The following is a 19,793-nucleotide window of genomic DNA, read 5'->3' as shown; positions in this document are numbered from 1 at the left end:
CCTCAAGGATCAGAGGGAGGGCAGGCCCAGGCCCCTCCCCGCTGCCCCCACCATCCCCGCCTCCTGGCTCCAGCTGTCCTGCACGCACAGGTCAGGTTAGCTCCCGTGAGCTCCCGCCGGCTGCCGTACCTTCAGGGGCTCCCTCCTGGCCTCCCAGCCCAGCCTCACCCCTCACGCTGCCATCCTCACCCACGCCCTGCCCACCTGGCTCTCCCATCAGCATCACCCCCACCCCACTTGGTTTCTCTGCTGGGTGAACACCTCAACCTTGTGCTGCTTCTGGGGACCCTCCTGGACCCCAGCTTCCAACCCAGTCCAGTCCAGCCCAGTCCAGCCTGGCGGCTCCTTTGCATGAGGGAGTAGCCCTGGCCTGTGTGGAGCCGCCAGCTGCGTGCCTGAACCTGGGGGTCCCCCGTTGCCCTCCCCCAGGCTGGGGCATACTCGCGGTCGTGCCTGCGCTGCAGGCGGGCCAGCTCCCGTTGCTTTTCCTTGTAGCGCCGCTGCAGCTCTGCCAGCTGCACACGCAACTCTACCTCCTGCGTGTCCAGCTGGTCAATGGCGGCCTTCAGTGGGCACACCTGGTGGGCAGGAGCACAGGGGCCTGTGAGCCTGGCCAGGGCCTCTCGGAGGGGCAGGGGATGGGTAGTCAGCCTGGGTGCTCAGGGGTCCCCCTGGGTCATAGCACTGGGCAATGGGGGCACAGGGCCTGCCACTCACAGGCTTGATCTTGGGGGTCCAGCTGTCCTTGCGCTGCAGGATCTGCATGCGGGGGGTGAGCATGGGGACACTGCAGGGGTTGGCAGCAGGGGGTTGAGCTGAGGAGGCAGGGATGTCTAGGCCAGCAGCCTCCACCAGAGACCAGGCTGAGGCCAGGGTGGCCAGGCGCTGCAGGTTGAAGGCCAGCACATCTTCTTCTGTGGGGGACACGAGGGTCAGTGCATGTGGACGACAGGCACACACTGCCCCTCAAAGAAGTGCCTGACGTAAACCTGCATCTCAGAACAGCCCAGAACCCCCAAGGCTCCCGAAGACATGAGGACCAAGGATGAGGATGAGGCGGCTGGAGCAGCAAGGTGCCATTGGGGCAGGCACCTGTCTCAGCTCCTGGTCCCCCGGCTGCTGCAGGCCAGGCCAGCTGGGATGGACAAGCCCTCCAGGCAGTGCCCAAACCACTTAACAAAGGCACATGGCTTGTCAGGCTTCCAATAGGAACTGCTTGTGTGCTTGCCTCTATTCCCACATCCATGAAAACAAGACCAGCGTGTCACAGCCCTAGTGGGATGGCGAGGGATGGCTCAGCAAGGGATCAGAGCTGAGCCAGGGAGGGCAGTATCCATCCAGGGGGAGACTTGGAGTGGACACTCCATACCCAAGTGCGACCACGGGGACAGGGTGGTGGCAGAGATGGGGGGTTGGGCATGCATGAGCAGGCTGAGCCTTCCACGAGTTACAGTGGGGGCCAGCAAGGAGGAGCCCTGTGGGGCTAGATGGGACCCGGGGCTGGTGGTATCAGGGGGCAGTGGGGATTTCCAGGACAGTCAGCTCTGTCTCCCGAGAGGGCCTGTGAGCAGCAACACCCCAGAGCTGATGAGCACACTTAACGCCCAGAACTTGGCTTCTAACACCATCCTCTGAGGAAAGGAACCCGGCTCCTCAGAGGAACAGGTGAGTCCAGGGACGAGGGAGGCATAGGGGGAGCGAGGAAGCGCTCAGAGGATGACAGGGACATCAGTGCATGCTTGGGCCGGCTGAGGGGGCCAAGCCTGAGCCAATTCCATCATCAAAAATTAAACAGCAGCGGTGACAAATTATAACCGATTGAAGAGAATGAGAATCCACAAGTCACACTGATAGAAACAAAAGTGTGAGGGAGTGCCGAAGAGGAACGGGATATTCTCCCATTTCACAGCACCTCCCTGTGGAACGCTTGATGACTTCAGAGGGAAAAGTGTCTGGCTGCCACCACCGTGAAGGAGCCGCCAGGAGAAACCACCCTCAGTATGGCACAAAGCAGAGCTGGTGCCAGAAACGCAAATATCTGGATGCCAGTTCTGGGCCAAGGCCGCCAGAGGCCCTCAGCCCCAACGTGGGCTCCTGGGTCAGCAGTGCCTGGTGACTGGCGGCACAGGGTGGGTGGCTTTCTCTTCCCAGGGAGCCAAGCAGCTCCTCCACCAGGGCTGTCTGTAAGTCCCATTTCAGCTAAGAGCTCTGTAGGGTCTCCTGGATCTTGGAGTCACTGGGATCACCAGGAAGCCTCTCTGCTCCTGCCCCCACCCACTCCTCAGGATACGCCTGTGGAGGCTCTGCAGTCCGTGAGTCTGGGGCGGTGGTTGGTCTGGGGAGATGGGGCAACACCCTTCATGACCCTCTAGCTCTGGGGCCTGTGAGAGGGAGAGACAGTAACTGCCCCACCCCCCACCTCAGGGGGATGCCTACAGTCCCTGTATCCAGGCATGGGGCTAGGCTGCCCAGGCAGGCAGTGGGTTCTGCAGACAGATGACAGTGGGGGCCAGGGCCTCTCCACCACAGCCCTGCCAGGCAAGGTGCGGAGTTGGGGGGCAGGGAGATGGCAGTTCAAAATGGGGGTGGTCTGGGGATAGGCTGGGATCTTGGCCCATCACCTGGTTTCAGGCTCACTGGGGAAAGAAGGGGCATCCATGCTCCAGGGGGAACAGGGTCTGGGCCTCCCAAAATTTTGGGGTTCATGGGAGGCCCAGTGGACACTACTACACCTCCGGGCAAGCCCCTCTGAATGCAGCACGGGGCGTTCTGGGCTCAGGGCCGGGCCACTGCAAGCAGGCCCCACCATCCAAGGCCAGACAAAAGAAACGTCTGGCTACCTGCCCCCATCCCTGCAGCGTTTGGCCTGAGGCCAAGTCCCTGTGTCCAGGTCAGAGGTCTGGGGGTCAGGCAGCCTGCCTGCTAAGCTCCCTGGACTTGAGCCCAGTGGCGGCAAACCAAGGGACCTGAGGCTGAGGCCTGCTGGAGGGGGCTGTGTGCCCAGGTCAGCAAGGGTGAGGCTGGGGCTCAAGCCCCACCTGGCTGTGGGACCCAGGGGCCATGTCGACTTCCTGAACCTGGTCATCTCCTCACCTCCATATCTTGAGGGCCCATCCAGACTCCCAGCCGTCACTCTGCCTGGCCTTAGGGGGCCTCCGGGGGACCCTCTGAGATCTCTGCCCTCTCAGCCCCTGCTTCCCACAAGGCTCCCGCTCTGCTCTTTGTGATTTGCTGCAAGAATGGGCTGATGTCCTAGTAACTTCAGGAAAAGTGCCCACTGTGCTTACAGGGAACTGCTCTGGACCTGAGCGAAGAAGGCACACCTGCACCAACGAACCGGGGCAGAAGAGGGGTGAGGCCCCATGGGTGGCAGGGGGCAGTGGAGACCAGGCCATGCAGCTTGCATGGCCGATATACCCTGGTGCTGGCAGCGCCTAGCCGGCTGGAAGCTGCAACAGCCACACTGGGGCACACGTGGTGCACACGTGAGCCTTCACTCAGCAAGCGGGCACTGGGCCAGCAGGCACGCCCATGCACAGACTGGGTGGCCACACACACGGAGCCTGACATCCGCTCTACGCACTCCCACCAGCCACACGCACACAGGGCCTGCCCAGGCACCCCTGCCTCACCCTGCAGCCCCAAGCCCCAGTGGCATCCCGGTGGGCGCCTGCCTGCAAGGGCTCCCTGGCTACTCCCCTCGGCACAGTGGATGGGGCCCCCTCCAGGAGAGCAGTGACAGAGGCCTTTGGGAAAATTCAAGAGCATTCACTTTATCTCCAAGCAGCACAAAAGGCAGCCGGCAGTGAGGGCTTACACGTCAGGAGAACAAGCAGGACGTCCTGAGGACTTGGTGGGGTTCCTTCTATCAACATCAGTGTGGCACAATGCCAGGCGGGAGGTGCTCCCCGGGGGGGGGGCTTCCCCGGGGACCCCCAGGGCCACTGCTCTGGGAGGGAGGAGGGGCTTCTCTTAGCGGAGTGCCTGGGCAGCAAGGAGGGCCAGAGTGGGGTCCTGGGTGCTTGGCAGAGGGCTAGAGCTGCCTAGCAGGGACGTGGCCCTTGGGTCTGGTCCCTTGTCTCGCTGCAGGGCATGCCCTGTGCCTGAATGCTGGGCCCTGGGGGTGCAGGAAGAAGGGCATCTCCTCCTGCAGCAGCGCCAAAGCATAAACTGCTGGCATCCCAGCCTCCAGGCCTGGTGAGGCTGTGGGGGACATGGAGGTCCTGAGGTGGGACCATCTGATCAGTCTTGTGCCATCTCCTCTGGTGAGAGGTAAGGGCCAAAGCACCCTGAGCCAAGCCCAGGCAGCCCAGGGCCAGGAGCATGGAGCCTGAGGTGGTGGGAAGCTGGGTGGGAAGCCCGTGGGCGGAAACACAATCCACGCTGCGATGCCTGCCCACCACCCAGCCCCCATGGGCCTCATGCCCTCCTGCATGACACGGGCTGACCAGGGCCAACTGTGACCTCCTCTGGGCACTGTGAGCGTCTTCAGCAACAGGAGGGGCTGCCCAAGAGGCCCCTCCTCTGAGACCACCCTCAGGGCACAGTCCTGGCCTCAAGGGCCCTAACCCTGGGGACCCACCAGCAGCCAGGGCTTACAGAGACATGGCACAGAGGGCCAGTGGGCAGAGGGGCAAACGCGGGACCATGCTGTGGGGCCAGCTGAGCTGCAGGCTGTGATCCGGACAGCTGGCCCTGACCCGTGCCTGGGGGGCCAGCTCCAGGGGCCCGGAGGCCTCTCAGGGGGCAGCGCTCACCTCGCAGAGCAGGCTCAGGCTGCAGCTGGCTCTCCAGGTCGGCTAGCTCGCTGAGCAGGGCGATGCCATGAGTTCCTGAGCTATGGGGCAGGAGGGCAGTGCTGGGGGGTCCAGCGGGGGCAGGGGGCTGAGGGTCCAGGGGGATGATGCCAGGCAGGTCCCCCAAGTCGATGGTGGCTGCCACCAGGGCGTCCAAGCCTGGCAGCGTCCTGTGCAGGTAGATGTTCGGGGCCAATCCCCAGTCGCCCTCTGTGTCCTCTTCCAGGCCGTCATCTTCGAACTCGGCCTCCTCCTCCAGCTCTGCCTCCCCAGGGACCTGCTGCTGGCCCCGCTCAGCCCTATTTAGGGCCCCTGGGCTCCTTGCCGGCTGCCCCAGGGACTGGGGCCCAGCCCCCAGCAAGGGCCCGTGCTCTGCCCCTTCCCTGCCCTCCACCGGGGTCCTCTCCTCTCCAGCCCCTCCCTGAGTAGAACTAGCCCAGCCAGGGGCTTCGGGGTCCCCTCCCTCAAGGAGGGCCCCACATTGCAGTTCTCCCAGCCCCTCCAGCGGGCTGGGGTCTGCTGCCTTCCCCGGGGCTCCCTGCTCGGCAGGGTGGGAGGTGTTGGCAAGGTCCTGGGTGGCCTCCCCAGCTGCTGAGGGCAGGCCAGTCTCCTGCTGGCTCTGGAGGCTGCGCGGGGGTGGCTCCCCGGGCAGGAACGTCCTCCCCTGCTCAGGCTGAGCCCCAGGGGCAGCGGCTTGCATAGTTTTGGGGTTCGAGAGGTCAGCTGAGTGCATGTTGCGGGACAGGGCGAAGCCAGAGCCGGCTGCAGGGCAGGAGTATCCAGGAGGCCAGTCTGTGAAAGAGGGGCACTGTCAGGAGAGCAGCCTGGGCACAGGTGGCCCCATCACAGACGGCGAGAGACCCATGCCCAGGAGGAGGCCCAGCCCGCCCTCCGCCCTCGGAACGTGTGAGGCGAGAGCAGGGGCAGTGGGAACCCAGGGGCTAGCTGAGGACCCTTGCCCTGGCTCCCATAACAGTCTTGGGGGCCCCAGCGGCCATCCCTGCCATGGTGTGGTGTGGCTGACCAGAAAAGGAGGGGTTTTAAAACAAGATTCTGGAATCAGGGCTTTCCCTGAACCAGAGCGAGCCGACAGCCTGTCGGAGGCATTACGCTCCATTAACTGCAATAAAAAAAAAAAAAAAGAAAAAGAAAAGAAAAAAAGTCCTGAAAAAAAAAACCTCTGCTGGCTTGGTTTCCTTACTGTGGAACTGGGGCGGGTTTTATGTTTGTTGCGCGGGTTTCCAGTGTAAACTCTCAGCCTAATTCCGAGAGAATCAAATAGCTGTCGGGCAGCTGGCCATGGAGGGCGGGTTGCAGAGGCCTTGGCGGGGCCAGGACCCTCCACGTGGGCCCCAAGCAGGTGGCACCTCCGGCCCTCGTTCAGCTTTGCCAGGACCCAGACTTGCAGCTGGGGACGGGTCCTGCCACCACCCTCAGCAGGCCAGACACTTCATCATTCACGGCGACGGCCAGGGCTGGCCGCGGGGCCTGACCCTCTTCCTGCCCATTGGCCAGGGGCTGGTCTGGAGGGACCCTGAGCTCTCCCCCAATGGGTCACCAGGAAGGGCAATGGAGACCTGGGGCCTGCCAGGGGCTGGGTAGCCCAGGGTACCCTTGAAGGTGCCAAGCCAGGCAGCCCCCAACTCAACTCTGCCCTGACATGCGGTGAGCAGGAGAAAGGCCTCGGGGGGTGGGGGCAGCCAAGGCCAGGGCCGCGCTCCTGCTCTCACCTGGTTCCGATGGGTTGAGGTCGGCTCCAGGCCGCCGGCCCTCTCCACGCTTGTCCTTGGTGGTGGGCAGCTTGGAGCCTGGCCCCGGGCTGCCCACAGGGCAGACAGATAAAGTGCACGGGGCTCGGGGACGTGGCGGTGGTGTGGGGCAGCTGGCAGGGGGCTTTGGGGTGGGTGAGTGGCAGCAGGGTGACAGCGTGGCAGGGCCTGCGGTGGGGGCTGAAGGGGTGCCCCTCGCCATGGGGGTTAAGGCAACTGGCTTGTGGGCGGACTTTGCAGTCGTCTCCTGGGTCGGCTCCTCCAGTTCCAGGTGGTGGTCCTCTGGCTTCCGCTGTGGGGGGAGAAGCTGAGCTGGCTTGGCTCCCCTGCTTGGGCATCACTGCTGGCGCTGGCTGTGCAGTGGGGATGCCTAGGCCCAGCCAGGTCAGGTGTGGGCAGAGGGAGCAAGTGGCACCCCGGGTCCCAGCTAGGGGTGGCAGCAGGGTGGGTACCTGGAACTGGGTGGTGCGCTGCAGCTCCAGGGCCTGGGCAGTTCGCGGCTGCTTGTGCTGCAGAGAGTACAGCTCCTGCTGGCGCAGCAGCTGGGACCGCGAGTAGACAGGGAGCTGCCCCGGGTGCTGCATGTGTGGGGCAGGGCCCCGGCCCCCATACATGGGGGGCCACAGCGAGGCCTGGTCCATGACATCAGCTGTGTGCAGGGGCCGGGGAGCCGTCAGCCCCAGGGGAGGACAGGGTGCGTGGCTGCATCCTTAGCCTCCTGTGCCGGCCCCCTCCCCCACTCACCTCCAGCTCCATCCACCTCACACCTGCCTCCCGAGCCCCAGCCAGGTGCTGGCCTCACCGCCCTCACGCTGACCCCCACCCCCACCCGACAGCTTGCTTCCTCAGACCTGCTTCTGACAGCCCCGCATGCAAACAGCCTAGCCTGGGAGCCCCCTTACCGAGAGCATGGGGGGCAGTGTGAGGCGAGGGCTCCGAGGGCAGGATGACCAGCTGTGCAGGGCTGTCCTGGGGGAGGGGGAAGACGGAGGGCATGGAGCCGGGCACGGAGGTGGGGAAGCCGGGGGGCAGGTTCTGGTGCAGGGCGGGGTGCCCAAGGCCTGGGGAGACAGGGCACAGTGGTCAGGCATTTTTGGGCAAGGAGCAGAGACCCCAGACTGGCCAGGATCCAAGCCAGTCTCAAGCCTCCCACGCCAGGCTAAGGGCCAGTCCGCCCCAGGCCAGCCCCCTCACCAAGCCCAGACAGAACTTTTGCCCTGCGAGGGCCAGCTGGCTGACCCTCAGCCCCCTGCCCCCACCTGCCCTGGAGCACTGACCGTAGGAATGTCCTCCCATCCACAGGGAGGGGCTGCGGGTACGCGGCAGCCAAGGAGGGTGGGCAGGGTGGGGGTGGGAGGCCGGGTCCCCACCCAGCTGGCTGCCCTGCAGGGAAGAGCCTCCAGCAATCATGAGGTGAGGGGCCAGGTCTCCTGGGCAGCCACTCGGTGGGTGCATCCGGGTGAACTCCACAAGGTCCTTGTTGTCCCTGTACATCATGGGTGGGAGGTGGAAGTGGGAGGGGGGTGGGCGAGGGCTCACCTGACTCCTCAACCCTATCTCGTGGCCATCAACCTCAGAGGGAGGGGGCTTGGAGGGTCATGGGGAGACCCCAGGCTCAGGCATCGGCAGTGGGGGCAGTTGGCAGACAGGCGGGAGCCCAGAAAGGCCTGGGGATGGGGTGCACAGCCCTGCCTAAGGCCGGTGCAGAACCTGACACTCTGGCCCTGGTATCCCGCAGGCCAAGCCCTCAGGCCTGGCCTGGCCCTGCGCGCGGAGGTCCTATGTCCGTACTGCAGCAGCAGCTCCCGGCCAGCGAGCCCCAGGCGGTCCTCACACAGGCGCGCCCTGTCCTCCTCGGCCTCCAGCTCCAGCGCGGGGGTGGGGCGGGGTCCGCCGCCAGCTGCACGGGTGGGAGATGGCAGAAGGGAAGAGGACTGGGGCAGGCGGGGAGCCCACAGCTGTAGCAAGCAGGGACCCCACTTTCAACCAAATGGGGCTGATGAGCGGAGGAAGGGTCTCCTGCCCTGCGGGCCTCAGGGAGCTTGCCCGGGGTGGGTATGGAGAGCGGGTGGGCTCTGGGGGCAGGGGTGGGGCAGGCCAGGTAGATGAGGGCAGGTCAGCAACCCCTATCTCCCTCCCTGCAAAGGGCCTACCTTTGAAGGTGGGGGCTGCCCGGCCCTGCCGCCCAGTGTTGGAGCTGTAGGTCATCTCTGGCCGGCTCGCCGTGTCCTTCTGCCGGGCCAGGGCCACTGCAATGCCCACAGGTGGCTGCCGCACCTCTCCGTCGCTGTGTGGGGCATCGTGCTCCCGGTTTCGGGCACAATCAGGCCTCTCTACCTCACTGGGGGCCTGGCCTGGGCCCTTGGAAGCTGGGAACTTCATGTCCTGCTGGGCACAGCTGGCCTTCAGACCGCCCAGGCCCATGAAGGGAGCCTTCTGGCCGACCACCAGTGCCTGGTTGCTGTACTTGAGCAGGTTTTTCATGGCCGACACCTCATCAGGTGGGGCAGGCAGGTCCTGGGACAGAAGGGCAGCCTGCTGTAGGCCGCTGCTGAAGGGGTCCAGGTAGGCGCTGCCCTTGCGCTCCTCGCCAATGGCCATGGTGGTGCCCTGGCCTGACTGGATGCTCCATGGGGGCAGGTGGGGCCCGCCGTAGCCCAGAGATGCCAGTTCCAGGGATTTGCGCTTGGCCTCGGTCCCGCTACCCCCGGGGTCCCCCTCTGGAGCCACCAAGTGCTGCTCATGCCGGATCCGGGCCACTTTCTGGGCTCCTGGGGGGCCCATGGGGACCTCCTTGCTGGCAGCCTTATCTAAAGTGCAGCAGACCTGGGTGACCTTTCCACCCAGTGGATCCTGGTGACTTGGCCGGGCACAGTCCTGTGTGGGCAACTCAAAGTAGCTGCTTTTGTCCAGACCACCTTTGGGGAGCCCGGGGAAGGGGCCCTCAGGGCCTGCACTGCTGAGATACTCCAGGCCCTTTAGCCGAGGGTTAAGGGCAGTCTCAAAGCCCCCAGGTCGCCGTTCGCCCTTGCCCTCGGCCTTCAGGTGGGCATAGGAGACCCCATAAGGTGCGGCATGGTCAGGGGCTGTGGCCCCATCGAGGTGTCGGTCTTTGCTCTCACCCACCACAGCACAGGCCTCAGCTGCTTGGAAGGGGCGGCTCTTGTCAGCAAGGTGGCCCACGGAAGGCACAAAGGTGGACCCGCTGGCCTTCAGGTCCCGGGGGACTTTGTCCTGCAGTGGGCAGAGCCCATCGGGGCCTGCGTGCAGCTGCAGGCAGGGGAAGGAGCCGGCGGCTGTGCTGAGGGGTGGAGGGGGCCCAGCAGGCAGGCCAGACGGCACCGTGTAGGACACGGTGTGGTGCAACATCTGCCGCCGCTCCAGGCACTCGCTGAAGGCCGGCCCGGGCTCTGCGGGGCCCGCTGCCTCCTTGGGGCAGCGTCCGGAGGCTGCGACACCCATGCCGGGCCGCACCAGCACGCCTCCCGCGCAGCTGGCCAGTGCGGCCTGGCCCACCTCTCCGCCGAGCACCTTGGTGTTGAGGAGGCAGGAGGCGAGGTGCTTGGGGCGGCCCTCATAGGTGCCCCGGGGTGCAGCGCCGCCTTCCTTGCAGTGGCTGTCCCCCAGCATGGGCAGCACCAGCTTGTGCCGCTCCTTGCCGCCATCCTCTTCCGCCACCGCCCGCTCCTTGCCCTCTGCCACCTTGCCTGCCTTCTCTCTGCCCAGCTCTTTGCCCATGAGAAAGCGGTCAAACTCCTTGGTACCCTTCTGCAGGGGCCCGGCCTCACCCCGGTCACGGCTACAAGAGCCGATGGGGTGGCTGGGGGCAGCCCGGGCCACGCTGGGGAAGCTGTGGTTGGTGGGCAGGAGCGTGGGCTGGGGAGGCAGGTTGCGCAGGTAGAAGTTATCTGCATGTGGAGAGAAACAAGGTCAACAGGAAAAGCTGGGGCAGAGGCTGGAGAGCTCAGACTCCCAGGACACTCGCTCCAGGGGCCTCCCCATGGCCAGCTGGCAAAGGCCCAAGGTTACTGCCTGAGGAAGGCTGTAAAGGACACATTATGTAAAGTTTACCACTTTCACCATTTTGTGCATGCAGCTCAGCGGCATTAAGAATATTAGCATGGTTGCCCCACCACCATCCACCCCCAGGACTTTCTCGTAGTCCCAAGCTGAGGCTCTGTCCCCTTAGTTAAATACTAAGCCTCCGCCCCTGCAAGGTCCTGACTTGTGTTCAGCCCTCCAGGAGATGGGAGCTGCACATGGCCCCACCCCGCACCCAGCCCAGGGCCCACCCATGTGGATGAGTTGGTGGCGAAGACTGGAGGGCCAGGAAGGTCTGGGTAACAGGCATCTGCACAATACTGGTGACTGGCCAGGTCTTTACAAACAGCCATCAGAACCTAAATGCTGAGGGGGCCGCTGGCCCACTGCTGGGGGCTGGCTAAGTGCACAGTGGCCCCTGTGGCCTGTGGTGTGATAAGGCCACTACACAGATTCCTGTGCCAGGGTGTCTGAGTGAGCCTGCTGCAAGCACGACCATCCCTGGGGATGGCTAAGTGCCTGGCTCTCATTACCCCCTGGAGGTGGCTACGTGCTAAGACCCCCAGGAGGAAGTGAGGCCCAGGGCATGGGCTGGGTGTGAAGGACCCGGCTTGTCTACCTCCTGAACCCCCAGGGAGGCCCCCAGCTGCTCTGCCACCTAAGTGTGGATGCATCGTAAGGACGGGGTTGTGGGGGGTGGAGGGCTTGCCTGATCATTTAAAGAGGAGAGGAAGGAAAATGGCTCTTGCGGGCTGTCCCTACCAGCCCACTGTCAGCTTTTAACGTCCCTGCAGCTCTGGGCCCGCCCAGCCTCATGGGCGCACCAGCTCCCCACCCTGGGTCCAGGCCTGCCGTCCAGCCTGGGCCCTCAGCCAAGGCCAAACCCTTCCTGCCAAGGCCTTGCTCTCCACATGGGTCCCCAGCCCACCTGAGAGACCCCCACTGCTCCTCAGGCTGGGCCCAGGTCACCACCTCCGGGGTCCCTGGGAGCCACAGCTGTCTACACGCAGCTGGGGGCGGACAGGCAGTGTGGGTAGCCTGGAGCCCAGGGAGAAGACCAGAGGAGAGGAAAAGCATTCGGAACCTGTAAAACTGTCCTCCACTGCGTGAATTCTTTGTCAATTTCCTGCCAATTAAAGCAGGGAGGGCAGCAGCCTGGGCAAAACCTAGTTAGCTCGACCTCCAAAACCGAGGTGCTCTTGGACGGGGCTCCACCAAACACTGACCACCGAGCGGCCGCCACTGGTTGGGTTCCTGCAGTGGGACCGCCAGCCCACCCTGATGGACGCCATCAAAATCACTGCTCCTGCCGAGGCTGACCGCGGTTCGGGGGACCCAGCCGTGGCTGGTCAGGGACTGTGCCCAGAGCAGCAAGCACCCGGCCTGGCCTCACCCCCAGGAGACTGTTTCCCGGCAGCATGCAGCGTCTGCCCGCCCCTGGGGTGGGGGGGCGGGGAGCTTTCCAGGCCCCGCGCTCAGGTGGGGTCTTGCTCCCACCCGTCCCCGCTGGCCGCCCGGGGCTGGGCCAAGGCCTTCCGTAGCCTCAGTCGCCCTGCCAGGCCCAAAGGAGCAAAACGGGCTCCAGGACCAGGACACGCTGAGGTCCAGCAGTGGGAGGCTGGTGGGGAAAGCGGCTGGGCAACTGCAGGGTGGAGGGCAGGAGGCCTGGTCGCAGGCACCCTCCAGGACAGTCAGATCGGGCCCCCTCGTGGGGCCCCCTTCCTTCCCTGAGGCCTCTTCAGGACGCTCTTCACCCGCCACCTCCTGAAGCCCCAGTCTCGCGGCTTCCTGCTCCCCCACTGCCCCCGAGGACATCTGTCCTCGTCCACCCTCCCCACCAGGACGGCCCCTCTCCTTGGTTGGGGTTGGCCTCCCAGCCTCCAGAGCCCCACCAGGTGTGCATGGCTGCCTCATTGACACTCCTAGGACAGCCCCTCTGGTACCTCTGTGCAAAAACTGACAGCTCCCTCACCTTCAGAGGGCTCCCCCAACAGCCAGGGCTGTGAATGGGGGTTACTGAAGACCCCCTGGCCCTCATGCCCCGTTCAGGCCCTCCATTGGACCCCAGGCCCTGGTTCAAGTCTATGGCACTTGTCATTTGAAAATGGTTCCTAACCCGACAGCCTCTGGGCCCCTGAGGCCCCAGGGTCCCCGGTGCAGCCAGGGAGATCTTTCCCAGAGGCACGGGAGGCATCAGCCCACCCAGGACAAGCCCTAGGGACGGCACCGCACTTGCCCCACCTCCAGGAGGCCGCCTCTCCCACGGGCTCCTGGTGGGCTCCCTCCAGGCCGGGCCTTTGCACATATGTGTGTGCCGTCCCCGCAGCTCTGCCTTATCAGCAAAGCCCCAGCCTCAGCGTCCCTCTCCAGAAGTGCTCCACAAGGACCCCTCCTGCCAGTGGGGTGGAGCCTGTCCTCTGTCTGAGGGCATCATTGTCCCAGCACCTCCCAACCCCAAGACTCTGAGCACAGGCCGGGCTGTGGGGTGGCGGCCTGGGCCTTGTGCCACTCAGTGAGGCCGGGGTGCAGACTTCCAGGGGTTCCCTGCCCCCACACAGTGGCATGCTCCCTGAGCTGCTCTGGGACCCCCGAGCTGCCAGGGCGGGGGCGGGTACAGGTGCCTAGGGAGCTGGGCGCCATGCCCTCAGGGCTGCAGCTGTCAGGGATGCTGCCATGTGAGACACAAGAGCTCCAGACAACACAGCTGTGCTCGGAGCGCTCGCCCCGCATACACCCTGCCACTAGGCGGCGGTCTGGGGACCCTCCAGAGGCCTGAGAGGCAGGCCCACTCTCCGCCAGGCCTGAGACCTAGAGGGGAGGGCTTGCCCCGGCTGGCGGACTTTGCCTGAAGTCCCAGGAGCCCCAGCCCCTCTGCCCTGGCCCCCATGCCTCCGGTGGGCCCTCGAAGCCCCACACCAGCACTTGCCTTTTTGGGTTCCATAGAAACGATGTTGCCCATAGAGAACGTTGCCGTTTCCATGGTGATCCAAGTGGCTCATGGGTAGGAAGGTGGATGCCAGACTCCCCGAAAATCTGGGGTACCCTGGAGCTAGAGAAGCAAGAATTGTCTGCAGAGGTGCCTCCGGGACCCCTAGCCCACATCCACCCTGAGCCCAGGGAGGCAAGTTGCTGGTGGGTAGCTCAGGAGCGATGCCCTGCAGAGCCTGGCATGTAGCCCACCAGGGGGAAATCAGCCCATCAATACACCATATTAACTCCGACTCAACTAATACCGTCCCTCTGGTGCAGCACAAACTGAACTGCTGACGGGCTGGGAGAGGGGGTGTGGGGGCCAGAGCCTCTGCTGCCTCTCCCAGCAGCACAGCGGTTGGACCACAGGGGCTCCAGAGAGGTGGCTGGGGGGACAGGCTCAGGCACAAGCGGCGGATGTGGGCCCTGGCCGCACCGCACAGGCAGGGGTGCGCCAGCAGCACAGTGGGGCGCAGCAGGCTCCCACCTCGAGGCCACAGGCTCAGGACCCCTGCTGGTGGCAGGGGCTCCTCTGCACTCTGGGGATGTGCAGAGGGAGCTGGCCCCCAGCCCAGTGACCCTCCCTGGCATCTCCCAGTCACGCTACGCAGGCCCAGTTCTGTGCCCCTGAGGGCCCCAGACTCTTCCTGGCCTGGCCCTGCCCAGCACAGAGACACCAGCCACACCCTAGGGCTGGCCCCACCCATCTCCTTGGACTTCGGGGGCTCAGGCCACCTGAGACGCACACCCTGCCCCCTAAAAGGAATGAGGACAGACAGAACAAATCAAGGGCCCAGGAAGCCCACTCAGGTGCCAGCACCCCAGCCGGGTGCAGGAGGGGAGCAGTGTCTGCTGGATGCCCAGAGTTGTCAGCCACCTGGAGGGTGGCTTCTCCACCAGGCCCAACAGGGAGGGGCCGAGCCTGGCAGAGGGCCCCCAGCTGGGATGGGCAGGGCACTGTCTTCCTCCAAATACTTGTACTTTGAGCGAATGTTTTGAACACTTTCCTCCTGAGTAATGGGTCCCAGAGGAGTTTCTCCTGGGGACCCCATGACTGTCCCAGTGGCTTCCCATCCAGCTTCTGGGCTGCCCCGGCTGTGATGAAGGAGGAGCCCCGGGGCGTCCCCAGGAAGCAGTGGCCCTTGAGACAGGGAGGGGCATGTGCAGGTGGCCAGCGACGGCAGGCAGGCAGGCACAGGGCGTTAGAGGCTCCCCACAGCCACGCACGGCCCAGTGGAAGAGGGCCAGGAGGCACATGGCTGGCGAGCAGGGGCGCCAGCACCCTTCTCAGTGTCGCAAAGTCACCAGTAAGTCCTGAAGCAGAGTCCCATTCCATCTTGCTCATTGACTGTTTCCTAAACTCCTTAGGACAGAACCCCTGTGCGGTTTCAGTGTTCCTCCTGTGACAGCTCGCGGTGGGGCGCTCCATGGAACGCAGGCAGCGGGGCAGATGGGGCGGGCTCCAGGACGGACCTCCAGGCCTCCACACCCTCCGAGGACCTGGGGTGTTGGCCAGGGGCCTGAGGCTGGCCTTCCAGATGGTGAAGCTGTTGAGACGGGGGTGGAGTCTTGTGGGGCCTGGACTCTTATCTCTGGCCTGTGGGTGCATGGGGAACAGCAGGCTGGCGGCCAAGGGGCCGTGCGGGCGGGTGGGCCTGTGGAACCCAGCTCAGAGGTAAGCCTGGATAAGGAGCCCCAGGGTACAGCTCAGTGGGAGATGGTCAAGTGCCAAACAAGGCCCCCAGCCCAAACAGGGCACTGCACGCCCTGATCCCGGCAGGCCCCCTGCCAGCAGCAGGCCACCACCGTTCAGCCCCTCATGATGCAGCGTGACGTTCTCTGGCCCAGAGGAACACGCTCCCCCGTGCCCATGCAGAGCTCATCCCAGGTGCCATGAGCTGGAAGGGCAACACACACACCTGCCCCTCCAGAGGCTCATGATGAGCATGCACCGTCAGGCCCCCAGACTTCTCCCGCTTAGGGCCCACACCCCCGTCCGTCTCGGGACTCGGGGGAGGTGCCCAGGGCCACCCTGGCCCATCCGTCTGCAGCCGCCTCCTGCAGAGGACACGGGCTGAGTCCGGAGAGCCGGGCCACTTGGCCCGGTCTGTGTATGGAGACACATCTGGAGCAGACATTTCCTCTATTAAAGTCACTCCTGGCCGACTTGACAAAGGCTGTAGCTGGAGGGATGGGAACTGGCCGGGCGGGGCAGCGGCCTGTGTGTGTGTGTGGGGGGGAGTTAAACCCTGCAACTGTCCCCCCTTAACTGGCTGCTGTTAAATGTTTTACAGGGCCTCATTTTGGTAAACAGAAGTCTGTAAATTCCTCCTTCCCAGACACTGCTTCCCGGGCGTGGATCCCGTGACCCCTCTAGAGTCCTGGGCCTCCTGCCCACCCGCCCTGGTGTTGGGGGGCAGGCACTGAGCTGGCTGAGTGGTGCACTCCTTCCTGCCGGCGTCCTTTGGGGATGTGTCCCTCCACTTCTGACCCTGAGCTGGTGGCCATACAGGCCAGGGAGTGGGGGTGGAATCTACCAGGGACCGCCCATCTCCTGCCTGCCTGAGGCCCCATCCTCTGGGACCCCGGAGGGGAGCTGGGGATGGGAGGGAGGCGGGAGGGGCAGATGGGAAGATGGAAGAAGCAATGGAGGGGTGTGGGCGGTGGGTGGGGGTTCCTAGAAAAGTCCCTTTCTTTTCCTCCAACAAGACAGTACTTTGAATTGCAGAGGAAAATAAAAAATGATTTCTATGAATCAGAGCAGCTGTTCTGAGACCAGAAGCCAGGGCTGCCGTGGAGGGGGTCCAGGGAGCAGGGGGTGTGTGGGCGCGGGAGCGGACATCAGAGCAGGGCTGGCTGCAGACCCCAGGCCAGGGGGGACTGGACACCCCAGAACCCAGGATGAGCGCTCCTTGACCCCACATGATCCAAGAGCCCCCTTCTCAGACCCTCAAAGCCTTTGAGGGATGACGGCTATTATCAGCCTAACCAACAGGTGGCAGGCCTGTAGGCAAGCCTCAGACCCGCTGCCCGTGGTGTCCCACTGCTCTGGGGCCCAGGAGGGACCCCGCGCCTCAGTGGGAGTCTTGCTGAGGCCGTCCCACCATCCTGTCCCTGCTGCTCGGAACCGCAGGAGGCGCCGCCCAATCCCATGATCCAAGTGACTGGGAGGCGGAGTCAAGGCCGTCAGCCCTGGGGGGTGGGTGGGTGGGGTGGGATGTGAAGTGCAAGTGGCTGCAGCCGTCCGTCCGGGGCAGCGCAGACCTGGTCTCTGGGCCCCTCCCAGCATCCCCCTGGGCCTCTGCTGGCCACTTCCAGGAAGGTCAGGGGCTGGCGGGAAGTATGTGGAGTCGGGGGCAGGAAGAGGGGTCAGCAGGCAGCCCAGTGGCAGGACCCGAAGGACAGAGCAGAAGGGAGGGGAGCAGGGGAAATGGACCAGGGGGTGCGGGCTCCTCCTGGCCCCCAGAGAAGGGGTGGGTGTCTGGAAGGCCCGGAGGCCTGCTGCAGGCCTTCCGCTGGAGAGGAAGGAGGGGTGGCTCTGCCAGGCACTCGGGGCCCTGGCACCCCCATACCCATCCTCCGCTCCAAGCGGGGTCACCTCAAAACCTGCTGCACAGCTTCTCGCCTCCCTGGGGTTTCATGGTAGCACTTTCCATGGCATCTGAGACCGTACCTGCTCCAGGCCAGACCCAGAACCTTCTCCCCTCACCAAGGCTGGGGAGGCAGGAACCTGCCCCCTGATCCTGCCCTTCCAGGGACCACCCCCTGCAGGGAGACTGGGGGCTGCTCTTGGGTCTCTCGGGAGGCTGGGTGTGGTGGGTGCGCCCTTGGCCAGGTGTGGGGCAGGGCTGCGTGGCCAGCCCACTGGAGGACCAGGATTCTTTGGGTGTTCAAGGGTCCTCCCACCATGGGGCCCCCCGGACTCCCACCCTAGGCCCACAGAGTTCAGCACAAAAGCAGCTTAATAAATTCTTCTGGGGGCGGCTTGGGGCTCTCGCCACCCCGGCCCACCAGCACCCTGCCCCAGTTCCACCCTAGCTGCCCCCACACCTGTGAGGGCAAGAGATTCTGAGACAGACACCCCAGCCCCCGGGCCACCTTGACAAATGGCACTGCCGCCTCCCTGGAGAGCGGCACCCACACCACACTGGTCCTGAAGCGCCAGTCGCTAGACGGTTCTCCCCACCCTGAGGCTCGAGCCGTGGCTGGGGGCCACCAGCAGGGACCGGGCATCAGGGCCCAAGAGCAGGTCCCCACAGCCCATCTGGCGGAGTTCCCTGGCAACTGGGGCTGCGAGTCTGTACTTCCACCCAGCCAGCAGCCACACCAGGCGGCACCCCAGGAACCGGGGCTGGGCCCTTGCAATGCTGGTCTGCCCGCTCAGAGGCCCCATGTCACCTGGGGCAGGCCTGCCTCTGGGGCTCAGCAGTGGGGAAAGCCTCCTTGGAGGGAGTCCTGGCAGACTCCCACCCCTGGCCCACCTCCAGTCCTGAGAAACCCCACCCTTCTCCACCCACACTGACAACTGCAGTGACACCAGGCCTGGACACCAGCTCCCATCCTCGGGCCCTGGCACACTGCCCTTATTCGGGATTCTCGCCCCTGGCCCAGCGCCTGGCACTAACTGGGTGCTGGCTCACTCCAGTGTGGGACCTCTTTCACTCAGGGCATCAGTGGGTTTCAACTGAGGTGTGTAAGTCTACCAGACGATAGCGACCCCCTAGAATGCTGGGTTAAGAAGGATTCGGAGGCTGCATCCACATGCACTGGTAGATTGATAATGTCTGCCTGGGTAGAGGAGAGACCTTGGCAGTGAGCTGGCAGGATGCTTGCCATCCCTGCCCTAGGATCTGATGGCAGTGACCTTGCAATGCCTCCTCCCTGCTCCCTGCCAAACAGTCCGCGGCCGGACCCCTGGGCATGCTGGCTGTGCTCAATGCAGCTCCCAGGGTCAACCGCCCTGAGCTTTGTTGGGAGGAGCCGAGTGAGACCCCTTCTAGGGGCTGGAGTGGGCTTTAGAAGCTCAGCCCCTCGGGCAGGCTGGTGCCCAGCCCTCCCAGTGGGGCCGGGACTGAGTGTGGGCTCATGGTGACGGCTGTTTCATTCCATCCCATCGAAGTCCACCCACCATGCCGTCCTGTAGAGCCCTGGGCTCAGCCTCTCCCAGCACACACACAGGCCCCAGCTGCCCCAGGTGTGGGGTCTGGCAGCCTGGGCTGGTTCCCAGGCTGAGAGGAGCAGCTCAGAGCAGGGGCAGGTGCCTCTGGAACTCAAGCAGCAGCAGGGTTCCTGGGACCCAGGCAGTCCAGGGACAGTCCTGGGCTCCTGGCCCGCACTTGGCAGGAAGAATGAAGGTCCAGGCCACCTGCCGCAGCTCTGCAGACCTTGGCAGAGGGCCGGGAAGGGCCGGGGCCTGGGGCTCGCCACGGGCCTCAAGCTGCGGAGGACAGCAGAATCTCAGAACTTGGAGCGGGGCGCATGCCAGTGTGACCCCTAAAACTTTCACTGACATCGGCGGCTCTGACTCCAAGGAGCTCGGCTCTAGGGGCTGCCCCACCCCACCCCTGTGCTGACTTTCTGTCCCTGGCTCCGCGCCCTGTCCTCCTGTGGCTCCAAGACCCCTGGAAGGGATGTTCTGGACACAACTGTGTCGTCGCGCCCAGGGATCCCAAGTGCTTGGAGCCAAGGGAACCACCTGCCCCAGCCCCACACACAGACACGCACATCTGCCCAGCAGTGGGCCCGGGCCTCTCCCCAATGTGGGCAGACCATGCTGAGGGCATCCTGGCCCTGGGTCCCGGGGCAGCCTTCACACCAACAGCCTTGCCAAACCCCGGCACTGGGACCAGAGGGAGCCGATGAAATGTCATCCTGGGCGCTACCGAGTGCCGCCTGGCCTCGCCTAGAGCTCGGGATTGGCCCTGGGCCCCTGGCTCAGGCCCACCTTTATTCAAACCAGGGCCAGGCAGGAGGGACCGGCGAGGTGCTGTAACCCCTGCCCTCAGCAGCTGATTGGACAAGGGGCACATGAGGGGAGTCACGGGGTGCTGGGGCTCGGGCATGAACACTAGCGAGGCAGGAGAGGCGGGGTGCAGCGAGGGGCTGGCGGCAGGAGGGGGGCCCCAAGAAGGCCCTAGAGGGGGCAGAGGTCCAGACCTTGGGCTTCCCTCTGGCTTGGGTGAAGCTGGCCAGAGGGGGCCTGTCCGGCAGGGCAGTG

At 64.7% G+C, this 19,793-nt stretch overlaps 1 protein-coding gene across 10 annotated transcripts in view; it reads right to left on the bottom strand.

Moving 5' to 3' along the window:
- BAHCC1 (BAH domain and coiled-coil containing 1) overlaps positions 1-19,793 on the bottom strand; it is a 61,011-nt gene that overhangs the window by 11,727 nt on the left and 29,491 nt on the right. For 9 of the 10 annotated variants that reach the window (XR_012130955.1, XR_012130956.1, XM_073236096.1 and 6 more), the window contains exons 4-13: positions 13,533-13,655; positions 8,719-10,473; positions 8,357-8,465; positions 7,843-8,051; positions 7,468-7,626; positions 7,018-7,214; positions 6,527-6,857; positions 4,758-5,588; positions 718-914; positions 442-578 (exon numbers count right to left, since the gene is read on the bottom strand). Coding sequence is in view for 8 of the 10 variants with exons in the window: in XM_073236096.1 (XP_073092197.1) it covers positions 442-578; positions 718-914; positions 4,758-5,588; positions 6,527-6,857; positions 7,018-7,214; positions 7,468-7,626; positions 7,843-8,051; positions 8,357-8,465; positions 8,719-10,473; positions 13,533-13,655 (4,048 nt within the window). In the remaining 2 variants the exon portion in view is untranslated. The remainder of the gene's footprint in view (positions 1-441; positions 579-717; positions 915-4,757; positions 5,589-6,526; positions 6,858-7,017; positions 7,215-7,467; positions 7,627-7,842; positions 8,052-8,356; positions 8,466-8,718; positions 10,474-13,532; positions 13,656-19,793) is intronic. The other variant, XM_073236091.1, reaches the window with a different exon arrangement.

This window comes from Manis javanica, chromosome 4 (assembly GCF_040802235.1).
Source record: "Manis javanica isolate MJ-LG chromosome 4, MJ_LKY, whole genome shotgun sequence".
Taxonomy (NCBI): Eukaryota; Metazoa; Chordata; class Mammalia; order Pholidota; family Manidae; genus Manis; species Manis javanica.
Note: the sequence above shows the minus strand (reverse complement) of the source record. Positions and strands in the feature narration are given on the sequence as shown.